This window comes from Sinocyclocheilus grahami, unplaced genomic scaffold (genome assembly GCF_001515645.1).
Source record: "Sinocyclocheilus grahami isolate Dianchi unplaced genomic scaffold, SAMN03320097.WGS_v1.1 scaffold391.1, whole genome shotgun sequence".
In the NCBI taxonomy this organism is placed as follows: Eukaryota; Metazoa; Chordata; class Actinopteri; order Cypriniformes; family Cyprinidae; genus Sinocyclocheilus; species Sinocyclocheilus grahami.
In genome coordinates this window covers 7,200-21,737 of record NW_015505570.1, presented here as the reverse complement: position 1 = coordinate 21,737, position 14,538 = coordinate 7,200, and the positions used below count along the sequence as shown (strand labels likewise).

General features: G+C 42.0%; 1 protein-coding gene across 1 annotated transcript; it reads left to right on the top strand.

The window, feature by feature from the left end:
* The first annotated feature begins 3,693 nt into the window (after positions 1 to 3,693).
* LOC107550192 (perforin-1-like) lies at positions 3,694 to 5,772 on the top strand. Its single transcript, XM_016231431.1, has 3 exons — positions 3,694 to 3,713; positions 3,908 to 4,425; positions 4,566 to 5,772. Exons 2-3 carry the CDS (start codon positions 3,911 to 3,913, stop codon positions 5,770 to 5,772), a joined length of 1,722 nt encoding a protein of 573 aa, XP_016086917.1. The 5' UTR covers positions 3,694 to 3,713; positions 3,908 to 3,910.
* The last annotated feature ends 8,766 nt before the right edge of the window (positions 5,773 to 14,538 follow it).

Below are 14,538 nucleotides of genomic sequence, written 5' to 3'. Positions count from 1 at the left end.
AATAAATTCCTTGGTTTTGTACTCCTGGTCTCCTCGTTCCGTGCTCCTCACAGTAGCAACCCGTGACAGATTTCCAGACCTCACAAAAAAGTGAGCAGCAACTTTTCCTCGCGTTTGTTTTTTCCGCCTTTTTGAAAAGTTTTTTGTTTTCCCCGCGGCTATGGAAATTGCTGCTCGGTTCTCTGCCTTAGCTCGCCTAGATCTCCCCTTTGTTGAGTATTCCAGGGAGTTCTGCAAGCTCGCCACGGCAGCGGCTACGGCCCTCGATGACACCACCATTAATTCTCTGTTCTGGCTCGGGACCAACTACCATCGCCCCGTGGACCTCCCAGACACCACGGGACTGAGCTGGAGGCAAGGAATCCTCCAGTGTCTGGAGAGCGTCCTGCCCCAAGCCAGAACCAGCCCGCCGTCTGCGGCTCACGCAAGCCTGCCGCTGTCCGCCGCCTACTCTAGTTCACCGGCCGTTAATATGGCAAGCCCAACAAACATTAATATGGCAAGCCTGCCATGCGTTCATGAGGCCCCAGTGTCGGTTCCAGCCCCAGTGCCTGCTCCTCATAAGCGCCTTTCCAGAGCTCGCTCCAGTGTCGGCTCCAGCCCCAGAGCTCACTCCAGTGTCTGCTCCAGTTCCAAAACTCACTCCAGTGCCAGCTCCTGATCCCCAGTTAAGCCCACGGAGGGCTCCTGTTCCCGAGTATAGCCCACGGAGGGCTCCTGATCCCAAGTTAAGCCCAGGAAGGGCTCCTGATCCCCAGTTCAGCCCAGGAAGGGCTCCTGTTCCCGAGTATAGCCCACGGAGGGCTCCTGTTTCCCCGTTAAGCCCAGGGAGGGCTCCTGTTCCCGAGTATAGCCCACGGAGGGCTCCTGTTTCCCCGTTAAGCCCAGGGAGGGCTCCTGTTCCCGAGTATAGCCCACGGAGGGCTCCTGTTTCCCCGTTAAGCCCAGGGAGGGCTCCTGTTCCCGAGTATAGCCTAGGGAGGGCTCCTGATCCCCAGTGAAGCCCAGGAAGGGCTCCTGATCCTGATGTCGGCTCCCGCTCCTCGTAAGCGCTTTCTAGAGCGCCATCTAGTGCCCGCTCCTCCACAGCGCCCCCCAGGATTCCTAGATTTCCCCAAGAAAAATTTTTTGGGGGGGGGGCATATACCCGTGGCCGAGCCAGCTAAGGCCATGGAGGATCCGCCATGGCCTCCTGAGTCTCCTGCTCCGCCATGGCTCCCGGAACTCCCTGATCCGCCCTGGAGGCTCTCCTTGTCTCCGCCCTGTTCCTGTCCTGCACTAACCTCCAGGGCGCCTGCCCCCGGGAGGGGGGCGATCTGTCACGTTTATGTTTCCATGCCCCCATTTGGTCTTCCTGTTCCTGCTCCCTGATTGTTTATCATTTGTCCCAGGTGTTTCCTATGTGGTTTCCATTGATCCCAGGTGTGTCTTGTCATCCCATCATCCTGTTCAGTGTATTTAAAGAGTGTTCTGTTTCCTGTTGTTTTGTCCGGTATTGTTGATGTCTACTCCTTGTGCTACGTGTGATTCCCGATATAAATAAATTCCTTGGTTTTGTACTCCTGGTCTCCTCGTTCCTCGCTCTGTGTTCCCGCACCGTAGCAACCCGTAACAGCTAAAGTACACAGTTTAATCTTGACTTTCAGTGTTTATTACAGTGTTTTTATTGGCGTCATGGTTTGGCCATAATAGTTTAGCTTAGTCAGTGGGTGAAAAACATGAACAAATTGAACAAAATCTTAAATTTGTTCTTAAACAAGCTTTTCAAAAGAATTGGAAAAGTATGGAGTTGCTTTGTTTTTTTTCTGAACTGGAGTAATAAATTTAAATCTTTTATGAGGCTATCTGTTGCCTGTGTTGTCCCTGTTGTCATATTGTGTGTGATTTTAATTTTAAAACCCATTTTGGGTTAATTTAACCCAGCAGTAGGCCAATAGTAAATTTCAAACAATATTTGAATTAAATAAAACAGTACACCATGTTTATTGATGTATTACCTGATATATTATGTATGTATGACCTACTGTATAAATAATTGTTTCAGAGTAATTTGTTGTAGCCACTCTAACTACATGGAACAGGGTTCCCCCACTACAAGCACCACTATAATTTACAGCCCGCAAATGTTGTATTTACCTTGTAACTACATGGAACAAGGGAGGAACAAGTTGGACTTAAACACAGAACAAGTGTATATTTGCACAGTAATTACAGAAAACAATATTGCACTATTTTTAATTTAATTGTTCGATGGCCAAATTAAACCCTCTACATTTTTTTTTTTTGCTATAAAAACACCACAGTATACATCCACTGAAATACAAATGTTGTATCATGTATTTTTTCTGCGAACAGCTGGAAAGAGGTAAGCTTGTTTTAAGCTGCATTGAACCTTGATGGTATATCATGCAAAGTTATTTGGTGATAGTGGTGTTGGGACGTTGCTGGTGTGACTCAGCTGATATCGAAGAATAAGCTTTCATAAGGTAAGTTTCACTAGTTCATTAACTCATTTCACTAGATGTCCAGTTTTCTTGTTCAGTAATCTCCATCATGTGTGACGTATCCTTTAATAATAGAATATGTACCCCATGGTTAGGCCTATAATAAAAATACCAATATAAAATTATAAAAAGTATATGGTCTTTCTAAATCATTCCCAAACATAAGTTTGTTGTTTAGGCCATACATACCACGTAATATTAGAATAGGTACCTCTTAGTTTCAAAATACTTACAGTATAAATGATTTGTAATTTTACAGGTTATTACCCCTTTATTCCGCAAACGTTGCATATTATTCCCCTACCTACTACTGTTTTTTTCTCTTTGTGACAGAATTAATACTGAAACTGTTCAGGCATGTCCTGCTATGTCTGAAATCACTCACTCAATGACTATTTTAAATTAAGAAAGCACCAGTCTATTGGAACCAAGCATTTCAAGGTGCTCTTGCCATTTTGTTTGAAATATATATCAGGCAGTCAGTAAGCAAGCTGAGACTGAAAATAAAAACTCCATGGCCCCAGGTAACTTCCTCATCATAGAAGAAATCAAGCAATGTCAGAAGTGCTGCTCTTTACATTGAGGTAGCAAACTGGAAAGTGTTTAAAATTTCATCCCTGCCTGCCAGAATTGTGCTAGTATGATGCCCAGCTGCTTGTGCAATACTGTCAAACCTTCAGGACCCCTGTTTTCACTGATGGACTGGTGGTCACCAGAATGTTGTCCAATAAAGAAATATTGTTGACAAGGGACAAGACTCTTTGTCACTGCCAGTAGTTTCATTTACTGTGTTTAAGCAATCTCAGCCAGTGTCATGCCTGGTACTTTCAAAGATAAAAATGTTAATAATTTATTTAATGCTTATGTTAAGGGATAGTAAATACACAGATATTTTGTATCTACTTCCATTCACAGGTACCTTTCATACTGAAACCAGAGTATCTTTTTAAAAATGCAAAAGTCTTCCATTCTTGAGCATAACTGTCCTGCTTCTTTATAACAGTACCATGCATTTGTAGAGGTTATTGACACATTCAAGACACGTTCTCGTTCTTCGCTGTTCACTGAACATTATTTAAAGAATTGCTCATCTTAGGCCCACTCAATGTGTCAAACATCAGAAGAGTTGTCATAGCCACGTGATGGCATATAATTTGCACCACAAACCTTTGACACCCACAAGCACACAATCATCATACGAAAAGACAGGTTTGAGAAACAACATATTTATACTATGATGGTTTGCTTTTACAAATATTAGTTAAATGTAAAAAAATAGCAATGCTGTAATTTTTAAAGACATTATTGTTACAATTCTAGGAAACTGTTCTTGTTCAATTATGTTAAATTTTACACCAATAATGAATTGACAGAAATATTTACATTTTCTTATCTCGCTACAGATCATGGGGCAGTACCAGATTTACCTTGTTTTCTTGGCATTGCTTCTAATGTCCATTTCTGGAGAGGATGACATAAGTGCATCAAAAGAGTGTGAGCATGCTCCCTTTGTTCCAGGATACAATCTTGCTGGAGAAGGATTTGATGTTGTGACCATGGAGCGAAAAGGTTCTTACGTTATCAACACAGAAATATGGGATTTAGGAAACGGCACTTGTAAATTGCGTAAAAACAATTACATGAATGGAATAAAACAGAAGCTACCAACTGCAGTTGTAGACTGGAGGACCTTGCCAAAGTGTTCAATGAAAGTCTCCAGTCAGATCTTTGAATCAAGTGAAGCACTGGTCAATGATTCATCATCAGCACTCTCAGTCGGCTGGAAAGTTGGTTTAGACGTCAAGGCTGTTGGAGCTGCGGTTGGAAGCACTCATTCCAGGGAAGCAAAATTTGCAATGACAAAATCAAAACAAGACAAATACAGTTTCACCAAACATGAAGTTGGGTGCAATTTTTACAGGTGAGAGAGCTGGGGTCCTTTTTTTCTTTCACTCATACTGTTAAAACGATAAGGACTATGCAAAGAAATGAAAATATTAACTGCAAATTGTTTCTTCTTTGATTCCACAAAATTTAAATGTGTCTATTGTTTCTTTACAGCTATCGTGTAGCTGCAAAGCCTCCTCTTCATGAAGAGTTTCTTGAAGCAATCAAATCACTCCCTGCATCCTACAATCCAGACGCATACCGCAACCTGATCACCACATATGGCACTCACTATACCACAAGTGTCAATTTAGGAGGGCAAATGAAAGCCATAACAGCCATCAAATCCTGTCAGGCAGCAGTGAGTGGACTTACAGACACTGCGGTGAAAGACTGTTTGGATGTGGAAGCTTCTGGTTCCTACAGTGTAGCAACTGTGAAAGTAGAAACACATTTTTGTAAAGAAAAGAAGAAGAAGATGGGCACAAATGAAAAGTTCAGCTCCATGTTCAATGAGCGTCAGACAGAGATTATTGGAGGAAACATAAACGGAGAAGATCTGCTTTTTTCTGGTTCATCACACCCAAATTCCCTTAAAAAATGGCTTGAGTCTTTGAAGAGTCTCCCTGACATTGTACATTACTCTCTGAAACCCCTCCATTTCTTACTGAGTAATAAACACCCTGCAAGAAAAGGACTGAAGAAAGCTGTTGAAGCATACATCATTCAAAATGCCCTCATGAAGGTTTGCTCTGAGCCTTGCAAGATTGGCAGGAAGTGCAGCGCAAGAGACCGATGTGCTTGTGTTTGTGAAAGTAGTAAAATTATAAAGTCTAACTGCTGTCCAGCTGAAAAAGGACTTGCCACTCTGAAAGTCTACAAGCTCAGAGCCAAAGGTCTGTATGGAGATGTAGGTAGTCAAACAGATGGCACTGTGACTGTTACATATGGCACGCAAATCAAGCGCACCAAGACCATTGATGATAATAACAATCCACGTTGGCCAGAAACATTTGAGTTTGGACCTATTAAGATCAGAATAGCCAATAAACTAACTTTTAAAGTAGATGATGTAGACGGCTCCTGGAACAGCGATCTCCTTGGTTCATGCTCTTTTGATCTTAGAAGTGGAGTTGTGACTGATGCTTGTGTTTTTACATATGGCACTTTCTTTTTTACCTATGAAGTGAAATGTGCACCCAGTCTGCAGGGCCCACAGTGTAATGAACACAAACCTTCTCCAATGACTACCTCTCTGGCTGATATTTTCAGCTCAAGAAATGGTGTCCTGGTTAAAGACCTGCCAAGGCTTGAATTAGCTCTCAATAACTCTGATAAGGTTAATTTCAAGAGCATTTATGGAAAGCTGATGATGCTGTGACCTCCATCTTGAATCCATCCTTTATGCCTGAAAAATAGCCAGTACTTTCATCTGTTAGGAAAAAAAAAACATCTTTAACCTTTGCTTACTTATTTTCCCATTACTGATATTTTAAAAATATTTTATATTATTCTCTGTTTTTGCATCAATAAAGCATTTTAAAGACATCTATGTGTTTAAGTTGTTTTTTTTACTTACAATATACTAAATCAACTAACAGTGCACTAACTACAGCCAGTGCTGCTCCTGCCCCATTTGGCATTATAGACGAGAAACAAGAAACTCCACCCTCATCACCACTTGAGCAAATTGTCACACTTTTTTTATTTTACAACAGTCATATTTAATTCCAGGTTAATTTTTGTAGGCTGCAACTTCAGATTACACACAGCTCATATCTGCATCTCTGTAAGATACCTAAATGAAAACCGGAATATGTTAGCCACATATGTGTAGCACAGACATCTAGTTGTCCAGTACGGTTCCATTCAAACAGCAGAGCTTCACAAAAAATACAGTTCTGTCAGGACCCCTATCGTCAAAATGATAGATACTTAGCATAAAGTTTGGTTTGGCGGTATGGTTCTGTTCTGGGCAAAAACCTCCCTGCCCATCCATGCAGCCCGTCATGAATGAGCAGGGAGAGCAGCAATAATAACCCCCCCCTGGGTTAACAGAACAGAACAAGGCAGATATCATCAATGTACTTAATATTTAAGTGTAACACTTTATTCAAGATAAAGGAGTCTGATTAGCAAGGAATATCAGAAAGCTAAGTCCTGACTGTGGCGAAGGTGGAGCTGGGGATGGAGGAGGGTAATTTGCTCCGGAGCAAGCTGAAAAGCTGCTGAATAATACTGAATAGAGCTTATATAGGAATGCCGCGATAGGTGTCGTATTCCTATAGGTAGATGTGATCAGCTGAGAATCAGCTGATGCAAGCTTGACTCACGTGACCTGCCAGAACTAACGCTAAAGCTTAATTTCTGTCAGGACCACTATCGTCAAAATGATAGATACTTAGCATAAAGTTTGGTTTGGCGGTATGGTTCTGTTCTGGGCAAAAACCTCCGTGCCCATCCATGCAGCCCTTCATCGTAACCTTCCAATCACCACCAAAGTGTTTTATTTATTTATTTTTATTTTTATAAACGAACATAGCTTGATCTCAGCCACTTCATTTCCCCCTAATTTCTCATGCTCATATGCTCACATTACTCAGCGTGAGCACATAAACAACCATAACATTGAGATTATGCCGCTGAATACAGCGAGCCCCAGTTGAAACGCATACACGAGAATGCTCGTTTCATTTAAACTTGTTCTCATGGCCTTAACTATCGGCATGTCCTCAGAGCGATTACATGCTCTAGACTACGTGTTGCTCCAGCTGTATGAACACAGACGCGTAAATGCTGCAAATATGCTTTTATCAATTAGCAGACCAGGAAATATACCAACGATATGGATTAAAACAGCATTCACTTATCTTAGATGTGGATTTCAGATGTTTTGAAACACGCTGCAACAGTTTGATTTGCGAGCAGCGATGCTTAATTTGCTCCGGAGCAAGCTGAAAAGCTGCTGAATAATACTGAATAGAGCTTATATAGGAATGCCACTATAGTGTCGTATTCCTATAGGTAGATGTGATCAGCTGAGAATCAGCTGATGCAAGCTTGACTCACGTGACCTGCCAGAACTAACGCTAAAGCTTAATTTGTGAGTCTTTTACGGTTTTACGGTTGTGAGTTTGGATATAAAATGTGGTTGTCTCCCCCATAAACAACTGAAATGTGTGTGAACGCAACTGTATTAATGACTCAAATACAGGACTGACAACCGTATTCTGCTGCTGGGTGAACATGGCCATAGACTCACATTTTTCACTGTCGGTTGTTCTAATACAATGTGTTCAGTCACATAACACTTCTCAGATGATGGCTCAAAAAAAAAAACTATGGAACTACAGATTAAGCAAATTTGGCAACATCCAGCTTTTGCACCTCTGTTGCTAAGAAAAAGACTCTTGAACAAGTTCAAGTCACTATTCATATTATTACCTGCTTCACTCACCTTTGTACTCCCACACTGTGTGTCCAAGAAACTTGCCTGGATTCATCAGATCTGAGTGTCTATCCTGACTTAGTAGAAAAGTCAGTTTCTCCTGTGCATTTGTGCCTTTCTTATGAGGAAAATGAGGGAGTTTATCCCCTGCATTCCTTTTAGGCCATAAAACCAGTGATATCAGCATTGGTTACCATGGAACCAGAGGCCTGTTCTGCCTTTCTGAGGTGTTAGGTGCATTTCGGGGGAAGGGTCCATAGACCCTCGTAATTGGCCATTTGGTTAGGTGATGGGGAGTTCGATATTATTTGTTAAATATAACAAAAAGTTGTGTGTCTGATTGGTCCAAATGCTACAGCTTTAAGATATTTTATGTAAAATTATAAGGCATTCATGACTTCCCATTATACTTATAATATTCTGCAAATATATGAAGATTATATTTAATTCAGTCAAGTACATTTATGTGGACTTTATGTGAAATAGATGAGCATGGTTTGCTGTCAGGAAGAGCTTTTTATATGGCATTACATTCAAGCACATAATCCTCTGGATGCATGTGCTTTGTGTTCTTTCTTTTAGTCAACATTAAGTCACAGTGATTATGAAATTAAGAATGTTATCAATAAATGATAGTGATTTTCACAATACAAATAGTAAACCCTAGGTCATTCTAAAACCTGGGTAAAGGGAGTTCGGGGTTTTCTTGCTTCATGTTTCACACTCAGGGGTGGATAAAGGTCTACACAAGCCTCTAGGCTCAGTTTCTAGAGGCAAAATAAACGCATTGGCAGGTCTCTGATCTAATTGTGTTGAGCACTGTCAAATTTACAGGCAACAATGGGCAGAGAATAAGGCAGTAATTGACAGCACTGTGATCCAATGGCAATGGGCATTGTCAGATTAACAGTACCTGTTCCTGGCACTGGTGACCAGTGTGGTGTAAATTTACAACTGAAATAGGGAGAGGTGATATAACATTAAGCCATCATGCGCATTGTGTGCTGCCTGTTATTTAAAAACCTCCATCCAGTAAAACTATTAATTACTAATACTGTAGAAATAGATAAATCATAAAATATTTGCAAAAACTGCTAAACAGAGGCCCCCTAATCATGTAGGCCCCTAGGCTACAGCCTAGATTAGCCAATGCCTTAATCTGCCCCTGTTCACAAAGATCATAAATTACCTGGGATTAACAATTAATCCTAGGCACTCAAAAACTCACATTTAACACTGTACATTCCTCAAAACTGGGTTAATGATTTTATTTTACTTCACTACAATGTTTCCCCTCAAATGCTGAAAGTACACGCACTGTATTTCCGTGACTTTCCAAAGCAGGTGAATATGAGGCACGTCATCAGGTGTCTGTTGCTAAGCATTCAGACACCATTATAACACAAAGTTTCACATTTGGCCACGCTATGCAGCCCGAAGACAGCAAAAAATCTAACCCTGCTCCAAAGCAGGGGTTCATAATCCTGGGTAAAAATCAGTGCTTCATCCAAAGGTTCACCTAAAGAATGACAATAGCCCAAGGTTAAGTGCAATAGCAACGTTCACACTGCAGGAAGATGTGGCCCAAATCGGATTTTTATATATTTATCTTTTTTTTTTTTTTTTTGCTCATATGTGACTCAGGCTCTGTTTATTATTTATTTATTTTATTAAAATATTTTTTTTCATTAAAGTGTAAACCCTGCTGTAAAATCCAGCATAAACTTGGCTTGTTTATACTGGTTAGTGCTGGTATAGTGCTGGTCTAGCTGATGGACCAGCATAATGGAGCTTTTGAAGCTTGTTCATCAGCATGGTTTTGCGGGGTTGAGTGTGAGAAACCAGTTGTCTGTATGCAAGCAGTTTCTGTCACGAATCCGGTTCTGGCTGTTCCTCCCAATCACCACCAGAGGACTTTACCACCTTACTGACTTTTGCTTCCCGAACTCCCCATAACCTTCTGCCCAAACTCACCATGCTCATTGATCACACACCTGAACGTCATCACTGTCATAATCAGGATTACTACTTTAGCACACACCTCACATCAGTTCTCTGTTTGGTCTTGTTTGAGTAAGGTTGTGGACTACTTACCTTTCCCTGTGTTATGCTCGTGCGATATCCTCCAGCGGTCATCTCCAGTTCCCCTCGTGCCTCCAAGTCTCCTGTGTGTGTGTGTGTGTGTGTGTGTGTACCCTATACTTACCTGTTTGCGAGGTGTGTGTGCTCCATCTATCTGCTCCGTTCAAGCCATCCACGATTCTCTGCATCTGTAATGAAAGGATTATACATTATTCAACTCTCTAAGTCTCAAGAACTGTTATTTGTCCATAATACTCATGTGCTTCCTGCTTGTTTGCTCAGTGCTGTCAATAAACATCCATTTCTGTATTTCACTGTCTCTGAGTCTACATATTATAACACAAGACCGGACCATAACAGTAGACGGCACTATGAACATTCCCCTTCGTCCTGTGGACCAGCTATATTTCTTCTCACAAAATGGCCGTCCCCTTGCCTATTAATGCAAAATATTTTTTGGAGCTGGCTTCTGCTATCTATTTGGAGGATAAACTGCTTATGACGATCTTTGGATAATTAAATTTTTGGATATGTTTGGATGACCATTATATTCCATGATGCCCTGGGATACTAACAACTGCTCATTGGAGCAATATGCCCTATTTACACTCTTACTCAGTCAATCTGCTCTATCGCACAACAGTGCAGGCTCCAGCCGCTGACCAGAGTCCAGTGCAGGCTCCAGCCGCTGACTAGAGTCCAGTGCAGGCTTCAGCCGCTGAGCACAGTCCAGTGCAGGCTCCAGCTCATGAGCACAGTCCAGGGTCGGCTCCACCCTCGCTCCAGAGCTCAGCCAGGATCACGCTTTCACTCCAGAGTTCAGCCAGGAGTCCGCTCCTCTCCATGAATCTGTTTCAGAGCCTTCTCCAGTCTATGAATCTGCTCCAAAGATCGTACCAATCCTCAAATCCACTCCAGAGCCTGCTCCAGTCTTCGAATCTGTTCCAGAGCTTGCTTCAGTCCATTAGTCTGCTCCAGAGCTTGCTCCAGTCCAAAAGTCCGCTCCAGAGCTTGCTCCACAGCTTTCTCTAGTAGTTCATGAGTCCGCTTTGGAGCCCGCTTCAGTTCTTGAATCCACTCCAGAACTCACTTCAATTCCTCCCGAGGTGGCGGCTTCTGCTGCAGAACCTCCCGAGGCGACGATGTCTGCTCCAGCTCCTCTCATGGTGGTGGCTATCACTTATGAAATCTCTGTCTGTCCTGTTATGGTCAAGGAGACCGTCAGTGAACTCTGTTTGTCCTGCCATGACCAAGGAGGCAGTTTGTGAACTCTTTGACTGTCCTGCCTCGGCCAAGGAGGTCGTGTCTGAACTCTCTATCTCTCTATGCTTCCTGTCCAAGAAGCTCATACTGAACTCTCTGAGTTCCCTGCCTCGGCGATTGTGGCCATAAACTGTCTATGCTCTGTTTCAGTTCCTTTGGAATCTTCAAATCGGCCATGGTTTCCTGCTCCACTTGCTCAACCCCAGACTGCCCTATCATGGCCAACAAGGACATCTCTGAACTCTCAGTCTGTCCTGTCACAGCCAATGGTGCCGTCTCCGAACAGTCTGCCGGTCCTGTTATGGCCGCAGAGGCCATTGTTAACCTCTCTGTGCTTTCTGTTCCAGTTCTGTCTGATCCGCCTTGGTGGCCTTCTGCATCATCAGATCCACTGAGATGGTCTTCAGCTCCACCTGCTCTGCCCTGGTGGTCTTCAGCTCCACCTGTTCCGCTCTGGCTTCCTGCTCTGCCGGCTTTGCCCTGGCTTCCTGCACCGCCGACTCTCTCTCCAGTTCACTTTTAGACACACACTCGAGAACTTCCATTAGCACTTCCCCTCGGGGAATCCCAGCCGACATTTTGAAATGCATTCCACTTCATCAAGTGAATGAGGGAAGTTTACATGGACATACCCTCGACTCCTCAATTTTGATAGAGGGAGCGTGTCTGCTTCATATGCTTCAGGCCGCTCTATAGATCACAATGCAACACCACTACGATGTCATCGCAGATCGTGTTTAATTTATCCCCACCCCAAACAACTCTATAATATATAAAAAAAATGTGTTTACATTTATAACAGCCCAAGCATACCTATATACATATAGAATGCTGCACCAAACAAATTCATAAGGGGAAAAAATATAAACAAAAAAACAACTCCATAGCGGATTCTAAGTGATCAAGGGCTTAGGATGTTTCAATTCACCCCATTCCAAGGGTTTCGCCAGTAGTGGGCACTCATGCAACGTAATCAACGACGTACATCCGAGTAAACAAGACAGAGGGAAGTTGGCGAGTGAAGGACATAAAAAAATGGACTGGAGCGCAGCCCAGGTCATCTACTACATGGACCTGGCCCTCAACCACCCTCCTGGACTGTGTTATTTCTAGAGTGTCTGGAAGCTGCTCCTTCGAGGGGGGGGGGCGGATTGGGGGGAGACTCGTACCTCCAAGTCTCCTGTGTGTGTGTCACGAATCCTGCCCATGGACTTCCATCCGCTTGCCACCAGAGATCACACTTCCATTATATTGACTGTCATACTACACAGACTTCCACATGTCACCACAAACTACATTTCCCAGCATCTATTGCATTAATGACAGACACAGCTGTAACCAATCTAAAACACTTTATAAGCCATAGTTTTCCTCTTTCAAATCGCAGAGTATTGTTTAGCATTTATGCTGTTTAGCGTAGCTACTTTACGGAGCCTGTTCCCAGTCTTAGTTTGAGTTTCTAGTTCTAATCTAAGTCTAGTCACGTGATTGCCTGTTTCCCGATTACCTGCCTGTCTTGGATTTCTCTCTCATCTTGTCGTCTGGATTCTGTTCGCACCTCGCTTGGATTTATTATCTGTCTATGGATTACTCGCTTGCCTCAACCTTTGGATTATGTTCACCGTTGATCGACCTATGCCTGTTTATCGGATTACTCTTCTGTCTTGTCCTCTAAATACCTGTTTGCCATTGTCCGACCCTTGCCTGTTTTGACTATGTTTTGGAATAAAGCTTTGCACATGGATCCGCACGTTTCTTGTCTCAGTCGTCCCGTTACAGTGTGTGTGTACCCTATACTTACCTGTTTGTGAGGTGTATGTGCTCCATCTATCTGCTCCGTTCAAGCCATCCACGATTCTCTGCATCTTTAAGGAAAGGACTTTACATTATTCAACTCTCTAAGTCTCAAGAACTGTTATTTGTCCATAAAACTCATGTGCTCCCTACTTGTTTGCTCAGTGCCATCAATAAACACTCATTTCAATAAACACCCGTTTCGCTGTCTACATATCATAACAGTTTGGGGACAAGCATTGTTTTTACTGGCATATTTCTAACAGATTAATGATCAGTTTAAAAGAGCTGCAAAACTAAATCATTCTGAGAAAAATCCCAAATAACAGCATAATCATAAACAGTTTGTTCAATAACAGGGGGGTTATTAGAAGTGCTATTGCTAATAAAGAGCTCTTGATAATGAAAGTTTAAAATAGAAAATTGCTGTTTTTAAAGACTTTAATGCTAATTTGAGGGTCAAGGGTCAATTGTTGAAATCACTATGATGGTGACTTCAAACAGACCATATAAAAGAAATAAAGCCAAAATGGTTTATAATAAGTGAACATTGTGATGGTGCTTTTAAGCATTAATTTACAGTTTATTTCATCTAAGGCTGTGTGGCTGTGAGTCAGTTATAGTTGTGCTGTCTGCTCATCTCTTCTCTTTTTTCTGTTTTTGTTGTTCCTCTTCAGTGATTCTGCTTGTTAACTGCAAGTGTCATCACTAATGGTCAATCTTTTAAAGTGAATCTACTTTATTTCACTAACTGCTACAGTGTACTGTATGGATTGGGACAATATGAAAACTGAGCGTGTGAGTGTTATTTAACACGAAGGGTTTTGCTGTGCCATTAAACATGTAACCAGCATCATGTTTTTTTCTTATAATAATTTCTTAAAATTTATTGGATAATTGGTCTTTATTTAACTATAAACACACACTAAGAAACATGATATGTAACGCATGCATGAGTTTTGTTGTGGTTTTGCTGAGATCATACCAGCACCCAAAAGATATACCAGCACACCAGCATTCCAAGCTGGTCCGAGCATGCAAAACATACCTTATGCTCAGTGCTTGAAGTAGAAAAAAAGAAGTGCTGGTACTTATTACAGTTACAGCTCTTTACAAGCTAAAATTAAGAGGTCATACCATCAATATTTAAAAAACTTTACTCTCTTTATCCTCTGCTAACGAATTTGCTGGCTTTTGTTGCACGTAAATGCTTACTTCAGTGGCCTCTGTGTTTACTTCCGCATGACAGCGCACTTCGCGCTATTCATTATCGTTCTTTTGCACAATGTGTTAAGAACTGAATGATGACAGACAAATGTCTTCTGTTCAAACACTTTAATAACTAATTTCAATACTTTATACAGCCATCTTCCCTGCACACCTTCTCGGACAGGAAATAAAGAAAAATAAAAAAACTCCAGAAAATGTTTCTCCAATAAAATACTTCTGACCACTCATCTGATTCTCTTAGACTGCCAAGCAATTCATGAGTTAATTCTGTAGATAATAAAGCAGGATAAATGGTATGCGTATTTGGTGTGCTGTCCGGGGAGAGGGCTC